This window comes from Sapajus apella, unplaced genomic scaffold (genome assembly GCF_009761245.1).
Source record: "Sapajus apella isolate SASKATOON/1434 unplaced genomic scaffold, GSC_monkey_1.0 scaffold73, whole genome shotgun sequence".
Classification (NCBI taxonomy): domain Eukaryota; kingdom Metazoa; phylum Chordata; class Mammalia; order Primates; family Cebidae; genus Sapajus; species Sapajus apella.
The window spans coordinates 6,646,456-6,663,082 of record NW_022437013.1 but is presented as its reverse complement, the minus strand read 5'-3'; the positions used below and the strand labels follow the sequence as shown (position 1 = coordinate 6,663,082).

The 16,627-nt window shown below is 36.4% G+C and overlaps 1 protein-coding gene across 4 annotated transcripts in view; it reads left to right on the top strand.

The window, feature by feature from the left end:
• The window catches only part of COL4A5 (collagen type IV alpha 5 chain), a 265,691-nt gene that overhangs the window by 159,857 nt on the left and 89,207 nt on the right, over positions 1 to 16,627 (top strand). For all 4 annotated transcript variants that reach the window (XM_032250872.1, XM_032250876.1, XM_032250873.1 and 1 more), the window contains exons 20-29: positions 1,116 to 1,289; positions 1,629 to 1,712; positions 5,545 to 5,637; positions 7,018 to 7,088; positions 7,395 to 7,586; positions 8,699 to 8,867; positions 11,373 to 11,465; positions 11,857 to 11,961; positions 12,995 to 13,092; positions 14,207 to 14,357. In XM_032250872.1, the coding sequence (XP_032106763.1) occupies positions 1,116 to 1,289; positions 1,629 to 1,712; positions 5,545 to 5,637; positions 7,018 to 7,088; positions 7,395 to 7,586; positions 8,699 to 8,867; positions 11,373 to 11,465; positions 11,857 to 11,961; positions 12,995 to 13,092; positions 14,207 to 14,357 (1,230 nt within the window). The remainder of the gene's footprint in view (positions 1 to 1,115; positions 1,290 to 1,628; positions 1,713 to 5,544; positions 5,638 to 7,017; positions 7,089 to 7,394; positions 7,587 to 8,698; positions 8,868 to 11,372; positions 11,466 to 11,856; positions 11,962 to 12,994; positions 13,093 to 14,206; positions 14,358 to 16,627) is intronic.

The window sequence follows — 16,627 nt, the reverse complement described above, 5'->3', positions numbered from 1 at the left end:
AGATACTTAGAGTTATCAATGCTGTTTGTCCTGAAAGTGGAGATCCTAGCTCATGCACTATATCTGGAAGAAAAAATAGTTGTAAGAATGAGGAAAAAGCCCAAATTTTGGTTATTCAGAGACCATCTGATTATCTACTAGAAAACTTTAAAAAATCAATTGACAAATTATGAAAACTTAAAGAGAATATGTGTGCAAGATGGCCAGATCTGAGTAGCATACTTAATTTGCCTCCCTCTTCACCAGCAAACATACCAGAGAAAAAAATATGCTTCACAATAATAATAGTATTAAAATTCACAGTAGTTATAAAGCAAACCCATAAATAACCACAATAAAACACGTATAAGACTTCTCTGAAGAATTTTGTAAATTATTATTAAATAATATAAAATTGCTAAATAAATGGAGAGATAAACTTAATTATTACTCAGTGTGAAAAACCAAAATTACAAACAGTTGATTCTACCAAAAAAAATGTTTAAATTCAATTAATTCCATTCAGAATTCCAACTGGATTTTGAAATTGAAACTGACAACTTGATTCTAAAATTTATTTAGAAAAGTAAATTTGTAAGTGTAGTGAAGATGGTTTTAAAAATGAACAAAGAGAAGCATATTTTCCTTAGCAGTTTTTAAAACATTATAAAGTTGTAGTAACTCAAAAGTGTTCTATAAGTGTTCCTTAGCAGTTTTTAAGACATTATAAAGTTGTAGTAATTAAAAAGTGGTGATTCATGCAGCATGAATCACCAGTATAACAGAAGAATGTCCGGACACAGAGCCGTTCATATGGGCATTTTGAAATATCTTTTTCTCTTGCTAAGGAATTTCTGGTATTTTTAAGATTATAAGATAATAGTGTCAAAGGATGGGGTTACTAGTAATTTCCAAAAGGAATAAAGCTACTTTAAATTATTATTTCCTACCCTCAAACTGTTAGTTATATTCTTTGAAGCTTTTCAACCTTTTTTCAGACTTTTCTTATAGAAAAAGAAAAACATAACACAACCAGAATTATATGTTAAAGGAAAATCTTATTATCCAATGTCGCAATGAAAACTAAAGTAACATCTCTAAAATGAGATCATTTTGATCACTTTTTTGAATTTTAGGGGCTGCAGCTATGGGTCCTCCTGGCCCCCCTGGATTTCCTGGAGAAAGGGGTCAGAAAGGTGATGAAGGACCACCTGGAATTTCCATTCCTGGACCTCCTGGACTTGATGGACAGCCTGGGGCTCCTGGGCTTCCAGGGCCTCCTGGCCCTCCTGGCCCTCACATCCCTCCTAGTAAGCTATATTATTCTCCTATTAAGTTCTATTTTTGTTTCTGTTTATTTTGTTTCTAAGTAAATCTAGCTAAAGGTTGTCCTCATTTGTTGCATTTCTGATATCTAAGAAATTCTACTACTGCTTCTATTTTTGGTTTTTGGTGGTTCTTGGATGTTTACATTTGCTCTTCAAATAGTATTTATCAGCAATGTCATATTTTCCTTTTGCTTATAGGTACTTGAATTTCTTCAGAGAAGTAACTGAAAATAGGTCTTTTTCTAACTGGTCAGGACTTCTTTTTGTTTAATCCTCTGGATACTTCAAAACAGTTAGCTTGCTATCCTTTATCTTATTCAGGTGATGAGATATGTGAACCAGGCCCTCCAGGGCCCCCGGGATCTCCAGGCGATAAAGGACTCCAAGGAGAACAAGGAGTGAAAGGTTTTGATCTCCAAATATATTCATTTCTTCATTTTTTTCATTCTTTCAAATCATCAGCAAAATACCCTGTATTCTCTGTCACACCTTAGCCACTGACTCCCATGGTCATACTCCAACACCATCTCATTACTAATAGTGTTATACTTACATGACGTTGGTTTCATGCATCCCATTTTTTGGATCACTCTCTTCTTTCTAGCTTGCTACCACTAGTAACCTGACTCCAGCAATACTCCAACCCCACTGAAACCTAGCAACTTTGACTAACACTCAACTTTTTGATGTCCTTTATTACCTCTTAACCTAACTTAAATTCCATGATCAATCACTGTAATCAATTCAATTCATAAATCCATGATTCCTTTGCCCTTCTCTCACTTAATTGTACTCACTTGTACCAAAAGCATAGTCCAAATTTTTACGTTTTCTGAGCCTGCACTTTATCTTCTCTTTTCAAATTTTTAACAGTTTCTCCCCTTTTCTGACTTTGCTTCCTTCTTGACTGACCAGTTAAAGCAATAACAAGCAAACTTTGACTGATCTCCACCACCATATTTACTTACCTACTTGCACCTGTGCCCATATAGTCTCCCTTCTTGCCTATTGCTGTTACTGCTCCTATCTAAAGCCAGTTATTCTATTTATACAATAGATCTCATTCCCTCTTATTTCCCCCAAAATTGTTTTCTAGAAAGTTTTGTCTCTCCCACATCACCAATTTTTTCCTCTCTGCTCAATCATTCCAGGAGCATACAAATAAGCTTTATTCACCTATCTAAAAAGTAGGGCAATCCTGCATTCCCTGCCAGCTGCTTCTCTGTTTTTCTATTCCCAATTGCAACAAAACTTCCTGAGAATTTTCTGATCATTACTTATAGGTATTCTCCTCTTGTTTTCTCTTAAACATACTCCAAACAGGATTTCATCCTCTCTTCCCCTAACTCACCACTGCCTACCACTCCACAGATGCTGGTCAGTCACCAGCAGTCTGTTATCCTGATAATCAAAATGTCAGGTCTGTCCTTTTTCTGCTGGCTTTTTGCCTTCTTTAAACACTTTCATCCCTTGGCTTTCAGTACATTACATTTCCTGTTTTCTTTCATACCTCTCTGGTGTACATATATGTGTGAGTGCAAGTATGTGTATCCATGTAATTAGCATCTAAACCAAAATATAGAATGTTTTCAGGACCCTGGAAGACTCTTGTGCTCCCTACTTAGTATCCCCCAAAGGTAATCACTATTTTATCCTCTGACATACATTAATTTGCCTAATCTTGAACTTTGTATGCATAGAATTATACTGTATGAGCTCTTTTGTGTCTGGTTTCTTTCGTTAAATATATGTGAGATATATCTACATTTTTGTTTGTTACAGTATTTTTCCACCATTCTTTGGGTTTCCCCTGCATGTTACCTCAGTATTCTAACGTTGGTGGACATTTGGTCTGGAGCTATTGTGAATAAAGCTGTCATAAATATTCTTGTACATGTATTTTTTGTAGGACATAAGCACTAATTTTTGTTGGGGATATACCTAGGAATTGAATTGTGGGGTTATAGGGTAGGTGTAGGTTTTGTTTAATATTACCAAACTGTGTTCCAAAGTTATTTTCATTTGCATTTCCCTAATGACTTGATTATGAGCTACTCTCTTATGGTTTGTATATTCTCTTTTATAAAGTGCCTAACCTTATTGTTAATGTGATTATTGGATATATGTATTACAGCTATCTTCTCTTTTATTAACTTTTGTTTAACAAAATTTACTAATTAAATGAAATCAAATTAATTAATGTCCTGTTTTATTGTTAGCACTTTTTATGCTGTTTTAGAAATCTTTGTTTATCTCAAAGGCCTGATGATATTCCTCTGTGTTTTCTTCTATACACTTTATTGTTTTACCTTTCACATTTTCATCTTTGATCTATCTTCATTTAATTTTTGTGTACAGTTTGGAGTAGGGATCAAAGTTCATTTTTCCCATATGGATATCCAGTTGAGTCAGTACTATAGAACAAAATATCATCAGTTACCCCAGTGAATTGCATTAGCACTTTTTTGTAGATTATATGACCATATATGTCTAGGTCTGTTTCTGATTGCTCTATTCTGTTCTGTTGTTTCATTAGTATCTCCCTGCACCAATATCATGCTATCTTAATTACTGTGGCTTTATTATAAATCTTGGATATCCTAGGTTCTTTGCATTTTTATATGCATCTTAGAATTATCTACCCAACTTTCAATTTAAAAATGCTTCAAGGTTAAGTCCTTGTTCTTTTCTGTCTAAACTCATTTATTCAGTTTCGTGACTGTTACTACCACCTAATTGTCAATGACTTACAAACTTATGTCTCCTACCCAGATATAACTCTTTTCCTCTAGATTTGTATATCCACTTGCCTAGTCAACATTTTGAACTTGATATCCTGATCAAATTGAAGTGCTGACCTCCTCCACCTCCTCCCCATAGTTGCTCCACTCACATCTTATGCTTCTTACTTAAAAAGCAGGCCACGTTAGCCTCCTAGGTGCTCATGCTGAAGACACTGGAGTCATCCTGGATTCCCCTCTTCTTTTGTATTTCATATACGATCCATGAGAACATCCCATTGGCTGTACTTTCAGATATCTAACCAGTTCTGATCATTTTCATTGCAGTCACTCTGGGATGAGCTACCACTCTCTCTCTCCTAGATGACTGTAACAGTAGCCACTTAAGTGGTTACCCTGTTTCCATCATTGCCTTTAGAGGCTATTAACATAGCAGCTAGAGTCATCCCTTTGAAACTTAATATAGCATGTTGCTTTTCTGTTTAATTTTTTTCTACTAGATTTTAATTTCACTTACAATAAAAACCACAGCCTTTATGTTTCTTGATATGCCATTCGCTATAAACTCTAAACTTTCTGACCTTGTTCCCCTCCTCATTCTGCTCTATCAATCTGATCTGCTTGTTGTTCCTTGTATATACCAAATATGGCTATTCTTTCTGCTTGGAATGTTCTACACTCATTAAGCACATGCCATGTCCTTTAAGTTTTATCATATATCAACTTCTCAATCAAGTCTATCCTGACCATTCTATATAAAATTGCAACCCTGTCTTCCCTGGCATACCCAATACCACGTAACTAGCTCTGTTTTTTCTATAAAAACATCTTTGAAAGTATATTAAATATTTCATATATATTTAATTTTTTTAGACAGGGTCTTGCTCTGTCATGCAATCTGGAGTGCAGTGGTACAATCACAGCTCACTGCAGCCTCAATCTCCTAAGGCTCAAGTAATCCTCCCACCTCAGCCTCCTGGCGAGTACAGGCATGCACCACCATGCCTGGCTAATGTTTGTATTTTTTCTGTAGAGATGGGGTTTCACCATGTTGGCAAGACTGGTCTTGAACTCCTGGCCTCAAGCAATCAGCCTGCCTCAGCCTCCCAAAATGCTGGGATTATAGGCATTAGTGACTGCACCTTGAGTATAGTTAATAATATATTAAAATATTTCATATGTAAAATTTGATAATTTATTTCTTTTATTGATTATTATCCCTTCCCCCTGGTAGAATGTGAGGCATGATGACATGAATTTTTATCCATGACTTTTCTCTTTTTCTCACCAATGTAACACAAACATCTGGAACAGTTCTTGGCACATAGTAAGCACTCAGTATTTTATTTGCCATAAATTGATTCAATATATAGGTTTCTCCAATCACACCATTAAGTGGAAATGCTGTCCCTTAGTGATAACATTTTTAGAACCTACCTATAGAAGGTATATGTACTTCTTTCAGTAACATTTGTTTGTTATTATGATTTCACTAGGTGACAAAGGTGACACTTGCTTCAACTGCATTGGAACTGGTATTTCAGGGCCTCCAGGTCAACCTGGTTTGCCAGGTCTCCCAGGTCCTCCAGGTAAACCATTCTGCCTCAGGGCAGTGTTCTAAATACTTTTTGGCTAGATTTTGTTGATCTTGTACTTTTAGAATGTTGTCGGTTCCTCATTTTATAGCTAGTCACTCATATCTATAAATAATAAAGTATGAAATGCCTCTATTTGTTATCAAATTAATTGTGCTCTTGTTTCTAATACTTGAAGCTACCAATATTTTCTATTAAAACATTTTGGCAATATTATTTCAGGAAATATATCTTCCCCATTTTTCATATGGAGAAGAAAATAACTTACGCAGAGTTAGACTTCTTCCTTCCAGAATACTGGGAGAAAAGTTCATAATGCCCAGCCCCTAAGTATAGTTTCCAGTGGCAGAGCTTCCAGTCACTGGGGATGTATCACATGTTATCATTCAGGAGCAGGGCTTCTATTGGAGTTTAGCAATCAACTTCCAGTATTCCTCTCTTTATATATATAACTAATCTTTCCCCCTTTCCAGTTAAAACTATTTCTGAGATCTGTCAGACTCTCAACCGTTTCATTTAACTGCCCCTTAGGAAATCCCAGTTTTCTCTTGAAATTGCACTTAATGTCTGAGTCTAGGCTGAGAATAGACACCAACTCTCTTACCTTTCTGTCTAGTGAGTCTACTAGGGACACCAATTGCTTTGAAGGTTGGGAATACTTTCAACAAATCTTATAGACATTATTGGACATTAGTAATCTAGCCTTGTACCTCTAGTCTTGTGGTTCTCAAACTTGGGAGTGTATCACCTGGAGAGCGTATTGAAGCCCAGAATGCTGAGCTTCACTCTCAAAGTTTCTGATTCAGTAAACCTGGATGAAGGCTCAACAATCAGCATTTTTAGTTAGTAGCCAGGTGGTGATGATGCCACTGGTCCAGGTTTCCATTTGGAAAACGACTGCCTTAGTAATGTTTCCTCTAGTCTTTGGGGTACAAATGTTTCTCATAAACCAAATTTCAGGGAATGACAAACCAGAGACAGGACTGGTAAGGTGTAGGAAAACTGCGTAAGTCAGAACAAAGATATTCAGACCTTTTCATTATCTTTTTCTACCTTTGGCAATGGGAACGTCATAGGAACCCAGGAAACGTTGTGCATAGTACTTGGTAATTGCAAGATCTGAGAAAGTCTGCTTTGGAGTTGGAACTTTCTTAGGATACAATATTGTATGTAACATGAAATGTTAAATTTATTTAAAGGATGGTTATTTCAAGAACATAAAGGGAAAATACAAATGTGACATAAATGGGACTGAATGAGGTTCTTATTTTAAAAACTTGACTTTCTGACTTGATGCTTTCTGTATGAGCTTTGTCAGGAATTCAAGATCAAAGCTTACATTATTGTGTGTGTGTGTGTGTGTGTGTTTGTTAGGATCTCTTGGTTTTCCTGGACAGAAAGGTGAAAAAGGACAAGCTGGAGCAACTGGTCCCAAAGGATTACCTGTAAGTTTTGAGTATATTATAAAACAAAAAGAAGTAGAAGGAACCCATATTACACATTGATTTTCAATTATTCATATGTATGCACACATATAATTTAATTTTTCTATTTAGTTATAATTTATTTGATTTTTTTGACTTTTCCTGACTCCCATGCCTCATTTGATTCAACCCTTTGTACATTAAATGTTATTAGATGGGTTGAAGGGATAAACTGGAGGGAAGAAAGTGTTAGAAAAAAAGAAACTTATTTTCTTTTTCTCTTTCTTCTTTTTCCACTCTTTCTTTTTTTTTCCTTATCCACTTCAGGGCATTCCAGGAGCTCCGGGTGCTCCAGGCTTTCCTGGATCTAAAGGTGAACCTGGTGATATCCTCACTTTTCCAGGAATGAAGGGTGACAAAGGAGAGTTGGGTTATCCTGGAGCTCCAGGGCTTCCTGGTTTACCTGGCACTCCTGGACAGGATGGATTGCCAGGTCTTCCTGGCCCGAAAGGAGAGCCTGTGAGTTGGTTTGATATTTTTGGTTTTGTGATGTTAAATTTTCACTTAAAAATGTTTCCTAAGTTAATTCGAAGGATGGGCCTAGTGCTGAAATAAACAACCAATCAATGCTTAAACCAATGTGACCATATAGTGATGGTACATTGTTACTGACTATGTACGGTTTCTTCACTACTCTTTTCTTTCAGTTGTTTTGTAAACTTATCCTTCCTAACCCATTAATATTGAATAATATTTTCTCTGAATAGGTGGGCAGGAAGCTAAGATGTCAGTATAAGGTTCCCCCACTCTTACCCCCGACATATCTTTCTCTGGGTTTATGTAAACCTCATGGCCGGGCATGTGACTCATGCCTGTAATCCCAGCACTTTCGGAGACCGAGGTGGGTGGATCACCTGAGGTCAGGAGTTTGAGACCAGCCAGGCCAACATAGTGAAATCCTATCTCTACTAAAAATACAAAAATTAGCCATGGTGGCACACGCCTGTAATCCCAGTTACTTGGGAGGCTGAGGCAGGAGAATCGCTTGAACCTCGGAGGTGGACGTTGCAGTGAGCCGAGATCACACCACTGCACTCCAGCCTGAAAAACAAGAGCAAGACTCTGTCTCAAAATAAATAAATAAATAAACCTCATAACCAGCAATTTAACTTGTTTTTTCAATATCTATGTAGTAAGCTTAGAGATTAGTACGAGTAGATAGCCATGTTAAATGTGACACAGAACTGAAAGATTTAACATAAATGAACAATCTCATTTTGTACATAACACACAGCCCAGGATATTTAGGTAGGAAGTGATATTTTATAATGTTATTTAGACTGTGACCTTTCTGACTTACACTAAAATATAAGCGGCATAAAGTCAGAGATTTTTGTCTATTTTTATTTTCTGTTGTATCATCAGCATTTGACACATAGCAGGAGCCCAAAAATATTTGTTGGAGAAATGAGTTAAGTGGAATGACCACACATGCCATCCCATAATACCACTTATTTACATAGCTTTTAAGAACTATTTATGGCTATATCCTTTCCCCAGTTGTATTCAGTACCAAACTAGAGATAGTTGTTGTATCTATATGTTTCTGTATTAAACTTTTCCCTTTTTAGGGTGGAATTACTTTTAAGGGTGAAAGAGGTCCCCCTGGGAACCCAGGTTTACCAGGCCTCCCAGGGAATATAGGGCCTATGGGTCCTCCTGGTTTTGGCCCTCCAGGCCCAGTAGGTGAAAAAGGCATACAAGGTGTGGCAGGAAATCCAGGCCAGCCAGGAATACCAGGTAAGTTTACTTTGGTTGGTTGTTTTGTTTTAAATTTGGTGCTTAAAAACAGAAATTTATTATGCTTTGGCTACTCATGGCTTCCTTTCCCGAGAGGTGTGTTTCCCTGGCCATTTATATTTGGACTCTTCAGAGCATCTTAGCAAGGGATCACAATGTTTTTTTATAAGGACGTTTCTCTTTAAATTTTTTTCTGTTTCATTGTTATTGTTAATTTTGTTATTTTTAAGTACATGATACATAATGCAAAGTTTAATAAATAACTATAATAGAAACACACATGTAACTACCACACACATCAAAAAATAGAATGTTACCAGCATCCTAGAAACCTTTATCCTTCTCTCCCTGTCATTTCCTAATCATGACCCCCTTCCTCCTCTCTACTGACTTGCCTTTTATATAATTTTCTTCCATAACTTCTCTTTTTTATGGCCTCTGTATGCATTTTTAAACAGAGTATTTTAATTTTGTTTCTTTTTGAACTTCATGTTAATAACATAGGGTGTTTTATTATATTAACTTTTTGTGTGGCTATAGTATATTCATTTTTCTTGCTATATAGTATTTCATTGTATGTATGTTTATGTGTGTGTGTGTTACAGTTGATTGATCCATTCTATTATTAATGGTCAATTGAGTTACTTACAGTTCAGGTCTATTATGAATAATGCTTCTGTGTACAGTCACATAGATAGGTAGATAGATCCCTATATCTCCTTGTGTTCATGTGCTCACACTTCTCTAGGGCAGGAGTTGGCACACTACAGAACTACAGTCCATGGACCACATCCAGCCTACCACCTATTACAAATATAAGTTTTATATGAACACTTCCACAGCCATTCACCTTTGTCTGTGGTTGTTTTTGCACTACAACTGAAGAGTTGAGTAGTTGTTACAGAAACTGTATGGTCCACAAAGCCTAAAGCAGTTACTGTCTGGTCCTTTACACAAAATGCTTACCAATACCTGGGCTAGGGTATGTATTTAAGGTTGGCATTTTCAAGGCATAGGATAAGTACATCTTCTGCTTGACTGGATAATTACAAACTATAGCCAGACCAATTGTACCAAGTTTTACTACCACAAGCAGTGTTGAAGACTTTACGTTAATTTACATCCTTGGAAACATTTTATATTGTCAGACTTTTACATTTTTGCCAATCTGTTGAATGTGATATTTTGTGTTTTTCTGATTAAAGTTCAGCACCTTCTCATGTGTTTATTGGCCATTTGAATTTGCATTTGTGAAATGCCTAATTAAGTGCTTTGACCAGTTTTATTTTGGATTATTTCTTTTTGTTATTGATTTAGAGGAGTTCTTTATATATTCTGTATATTAGTTCTTAGTTACCTATGTATTTTGTGAAGAGAAATCTTTACCTATTATGGCTTGCCATTTTTACTCTTTGTATGGTGTCTTCAATGAGCAGAAATCAACTTTTACACCATCAAAATTGTCAGTCTTTTCTCTCATGGTTAGTGCTTTTTGTGTCATGTTTAGGAAATCCTTTTTTTTTTTTTTCTTGAGCTCATTTCAAGTTCATGTTTCCTTTAATAAAAAGTAGCTACACTTGAACTTTGCACATAGAAATCCTATGTGTATTTATTAGTTACCAATCCTAAATGTAATTATTAGTTACCAAAAGGAAGTATTTTGCTTGTTAACTACAGTTTGATTTTTTAAGGCCCTTTTGGCTTACATTTGAAAAATATTTATATAGACAACACCTTGTTTTATGGTTTTCCAGAGAAACAGAATCACTAAAATTGATGAATAGATGAGCTGATTAGTTAGATAGATGAGAGCTGATTTATTATGGGAATTGGCTTACTGATTATAGAGGCTGAGAAGTCCCATGGTAGGCCACCTATAAGTTGAAGAACTTGGGAAGCCAGGACCTTGGCTCAGTCCTAATCTGAATGCATGAGAACCTGGGTGGCTGCTAATGCAAGTCCCAGAGTCTGAAGGCCAGAGAACCTGCAGTTGTGATGTCCAAGGTAGGAGAAGATGGGTATACCAGTTTCAAAAGAGAGAGAGCAGCAAATTCACCTTTTTTCCACCATTTTGTTGTATCCAGTCCCTCAGCTGATTGGATGGTACCCACATACAATGGGTTAGGGTGTATTATCCTTATTCATTTCATGGATTCAAACATCGGCCTCCTTCGGAAACACCCTCACAGACATACCTAGAAATAATGCTTTGCCAGCTGTCTCAGTGTGTCTTAATCTAGTCATCTTGACACCTAAAATTAACCATCATACATCTTAGATCATGGAAGCCCTTAAGGCTGTCATATCCTTTTTCTTTTTGAAATTTTATCCTTCTGTTTGATATCTTTCTTGAATATATAATGGAAGATTGTTTTCCTTGTGAATTTTTGTTAGTTTATATTTTTCAAAAGATCACTGATAATTTTCTTTTATATTTTTAATTAAAAAGACACCTTTAGTCAAGTAAATGCTTCTCATTTCCCACTGATTTACTCTTGTTTTCAGGTCCTAAAGGGGATCCAGGTCAGACCATAACCCAGCCAGGGAAGCCTGGCTTGCCTGGTAACCCAGGCAGAGATGGTGAAATAGGTCTTCCAGGTATGTGAGCAATTTATTTCAAAGTATCTTCAACACTGATGGCTTTTTTTGAGATGAGTGTTACTCTGTCACCCATGCTGCAGTGCAGTGGCACGATCTCGGTTTGCTGCAGTCTCTGCCTCCCAGTTGAAGCAATTTTCCCTGCCTTAGCCAGAGTAGCTGGGATTACAGGTGCCAGCCACCATGCTCGGCTAATTTTTGTATAATTGTATTTTAAGTAGAAATGGGTTTTTGCCATGTTGGCCAGGTTGGTCTTGAACTCCTGACCTCAGGTGATCTACCCATCTCAGCCTCCTAGAGTGCTGGGATTACAGGCGTGAGCCACTGCACCTGGCCCTGACAGCTTCTTTCTTTGAATGTATTCCTTTCAATAACTGCTGTTTCTCCATAGGTGACCCTGGACTCCCAGGACAACCAGGCTTGCCAGGAATACCTGGTAGCAAAGGAGAACCAGGTATCCCTGGAATTGGGCTTCCTGGACCACCTGGTCCCAAAGGTATGTTGGAGTGGGTAGCAGGCAGGTACCCATCCCCAAGGTATTTTGGAATAGGTATAAGGGAGGTAGCTTAGCCGATTAGCATGATTTTATTCTTTGATAAAATTCATTCAACAAATAAAATATATTACTTGTATCTTTTTTTTCTGTGTGCTATAAAAAATGTGAATAAAAAGTCACAGTGTATTTTCACTGTAAGTTCATTATCTTTATCTAAAACAGTCCAGACAGGAAAACATCTAAATTTTAGATATGCAAAGGTGATACATAAGCTTAAAAATCACAGAAATTATTGCTTTTGTGTTCACCATAGTATTCTCAGGGTTTAGAACAGTTCCTAACACATAGGGTGCACTTGATAGTTATTGAGTTAATGGATTTCTTAAACAGAAAACAGACATATTGCACATGTGTAGCCAAGTAATGTTTTATGCTAAATAATATTCTGTTGATTTATTGAAATTTTTTAGGGCTTATGCTTTAGTTCTGCTTTATTCCTCACAGAGTTTATTCTCACAAATGGCAAGAGCACACAGTGGTCTGAGGACAGCTCTTAAATATATCTTTACTCATTTATACCAAATGCTTTCAAAAGTATCAGGTTTGATTTTATGTATATGTATCTATAATAACTGCAGTTATTTTTAGTTCATTTCCAAAATTATATGTTAGGTCCTTTGTCATACTATTGGGCATTCACATGCAAGCAGAAGAAAAGTTCTTGGGCATTTTTGTGTGGGATTCATTCCTTACATTTAGTTCTATCTTATAATGTAATAGTCTTCATTTTCTTCAGAAAAGCCTATCTTCCACATATATTAGTTCTATTTGAAAATAATAGGAATGTAATGTGATTGAGGGGATTGTAAGGCTTAATCCTAAGTCATCATATAGAATGTCATTGTGCTTTTAACATCTTACTATAGTCACTAAGCATGATTAGATAAGGTGAGAATGTGGGTTTGGGAATTTGAATTTTTTTCTTAAAGTGTCTTCTCTTTGGTGGTTAAAAAAATGACTTATCATTTTACAGGATTTCCTGGAATTCCAGGACCTCCAGGAGCACCTGGGACACCTGGAAGAACTGGCCTGGAAGGTCCTCCTGGACCACCCGGCTTTCCAGGACCAAAGGTTTGGTAAATTTTTATTTATTCCTTCTCATTTTCTTATCTCTTCCATCTTCCTTATTTCTAGCTCTCCATTTTGACTCAGATATCATCCCAAGTCCCAAGTCTTCATTATATAGATAAAACAACATATTATACTTCCATTTTAAAAATATTTAACCCAAATAATCTTTAATAATCCAAGAGGTCACATTTGGAGCAAAAAAAAAAAAAAATCTGAACCTATTTTTGAGTGGCCAGTTCTTTGATTAGAGAATACAGTCATCCCTTATCTAATGTTAAGTTTTCCTCAGTCAACCTTCAGAAAACTGCTGTGTCATGGCAATTATCATGACTTCCTATATATTTTACCTGTGCTTAATTTATTTAAACCTTCTGTGTTTTGTAATTATTTCTTATTTTTCATGGGAAAAACAGTTAACCATGATACCAGTTCTCATGAGAAAACCACTTCTCTATTGGTTGATTCTTTTTATTAAGAACATTTCCAAATGAAAATAAAAATAAATGAATAATACAATGAACTTTCATTTATCCATCACCCAGATTCAAAATTGTTATGATTTTACAATATTTGCTTTATCTATTCCTTTTTACTTTGCTTAAATATTTTACCCAAATCTCAAAACAGTATCATTTCACTTAAAAATGTGTCAGCATTTATCTCTAAATAAATTGACATTTTATACAAAAATCACAATGCTGTTATCATACTTAGTGAAATTAAAAACTAATTATTTAGAATCATCTAATACTCAGCTTATAATCATATTTCCTTAAACGGATAGTCTGTTCTTTAATTCATGCTCTTTCAGTTATCTTTTTCTTATCCTGAAACCAGTCCAAATCATTTAATTTGTTTTACTGAACCCTATTTCCCATCCTTCCATATGTTTTCTCCAACATACCAATTACTTTTTTTTTTTTTTTTTTGAGGCTGGAATGTAGTGGCATGATCTCGGCTCACAAATTATTTTTTATTTAATCATTTTCTCCTTTCCTCCCATGTAAAGAAAAGTATTGTCTTGTATGTTGGGCATTAAATTTTCTGCGGTAAACGATAAGTACCAGAAAAGTCACGGGAGTTTTTGTTGTGTTTTGTCATGTGTATGCTCAAGGGTGAGCCAGGATTTGCAGTACCTGGGCCACCTGGGCCTCCAGGACTTCCAGGCTTCAAAGGAACACTTGGTCCAAAAGGTGATCGTGGTTTCCCAGGACCTCCGGGTCCTCCAGGACGCACTGGCTTGGATGGGCTCCCTGGACCAAAAGGTATGGAGGCTGTCACTACTTCTCAATTTGCTTTTAACTTTTATAGAAATTGACACCTTTGGAAAAGTTTATGGGTGTTAAGTCCAATTAACTGGAAAGCCCATGCTGCCATTCTGTTACTGCTACACATTTTTTTGCATCCTGCACTGATTATTTTTGTCTTTTATTTCACTGAATATACAATTATGGCCAGGTGCGGTGGCTCATGCCTATAATCCCAGCACTTTGGGAGGCTGAGGTGGGTGGATCACCTGAGGTCTGGAGTTTGAGACCAGCCTGGTCAACATAGTGAAACTGCGTCTCTACTAAAAATACAAAAATTAGCCAGGTATGGCGGTACATGCCTGTAATCCCAGCTACTCGGGAGGCTGAAGCAGGAGAATGCCATGAACTGGAGACAGAGGTTGCAGTGAGCCAATATCACGCTCTGCACTCCAGCCTGGGTGACAGAGTGAGACTTCATCTAAAAAAAAAAAAGATAATACAATCATATATGTTGTAAAAGTAACACTGAGAAGTCTTCCTTCCAACCAATCTTCATCCACTTTGTTCTTCTCCATCCTCTTATTTAACTCTTTTTTAATTTCTTTTTTTTTTCTCTGCACAGAGTCTTGCTCTGTCTCTCAGGCTAGAGTGCAGTAGTGCCATCTTGGCTCACTGCAACTTCCGCCTCCCAGGTTCAAGCAATTCTCCTGCCTCAGCCTCCGAGTAGCTGGGATTATATACATATGCCACCAGGCCTGGCCTGGTGTATTTTTATTTTTTTATTTGTATTTTTAGTAGAGACAGGGTTAGTATATTTGTATTTAGTAGAGACGGGGTTAGTATATTTGCATTTTTAGTAGAGATGGGGTTTAGTAGAGAGGGAGTTTCACCATGTTGGCCAGGCTGATCTGGAACTCCTGACCTCATGATCAAAAGTGCCTCAGACTCCCAAAGTGCTGGGATCCTTCTGGTGTTCCTTATATAAACACTAGCCAAGAATTTGTTTTACTTTCTCTATTTCTTAAAGGAGAAGGTATTATCTTTTGGCTTTATTTGCACTTTACTTATTTACTTAAATTTGTATCCTGGACGTCACTCCGTATCAGTAGACAGAGATCTTGACTTTTTGAAAATAGATGCCTGGTATTGAATTACATAGATATACCATAGTTCATTCCACCAGTTGCTAGTTGCTAGATTGTTTTTTTGCCAATCATTTATTGCAAATAATGACATAGTGAATAGTCTTTCATGCATATTGTTTCAGGTGTGTTCAGGTATAATAGTAAAAGTCATGAAAAAGGATTTTCTGAATTAATGGGTAAATCCATCTCTGGATATTGTCAGATTCCTCTTAATTTGCACTATTTTGTACTCCCACCCACAATGTATGAGTATGTTTTCCCACATCCTTGATAAGTGAGTATGCTAGCAAACTCCTGGATTTTTGCTAAGCTGATGGAAGTAAGTAGGTTTCTAAGTATATTTTTAAATATTTTATTGTGAAAAAGTTTGAAACACTGAGAAAAATAATTGTACAGTTGACAGCTGTATATCTACCACCTAGATTCTACACTGAACCTTTTATCTCCCTGCCAACATTTTATTTTTAAAATAAAACTGACACAAAAACAGAAAACCAAACACCGCATGTTCTCACTCATAGGAGGGTGTTGAGCAATGAGAACACATGGACTCAGGGAGAGGAACATCACACGCTGGGGGCAGTTGGAGGGCATGGGGGAGGGACAGCAGGGGGTGGGGAGGGTGGGGAGGGATAACATGGGGAGAAATGCCAGGTATAGTATATACCTAAAGTAAAATTTAAAAAAAAATTCAAAAATAGCAAAGTAGACAGAACTTTATTAGCACTACTATATACCCATTAGTGATATTTACTATCAGGGCTTTGTCACATATTTATTCATCCCTGTCTCTATCCATTAATATATTTTTGATGCATTTCAAAATGAATTACAACAATATGCTTCTCTCTCAATACTTCAGTATGCACACCATAACTAAAATTCCATAGCTGTATATTACTTTTCTTTTGATATTAATTCACATTAAATGAGATGCACAAATCTTAAGGGTACATTTACTGGACTTTGACAAATGTATACACTTGTATGATGCAACTCCTTATCAGGATATTGTTTTAGAAATGTTTCTTATGCACCTTTCTAGTCAGTCCCTACTCCATCATCTATAGTGGCAACTATACTGTTGATTTTTTCATCAAAATTAGTCTTGCTGTTCTAGAACTCCTTATAAATGGAATC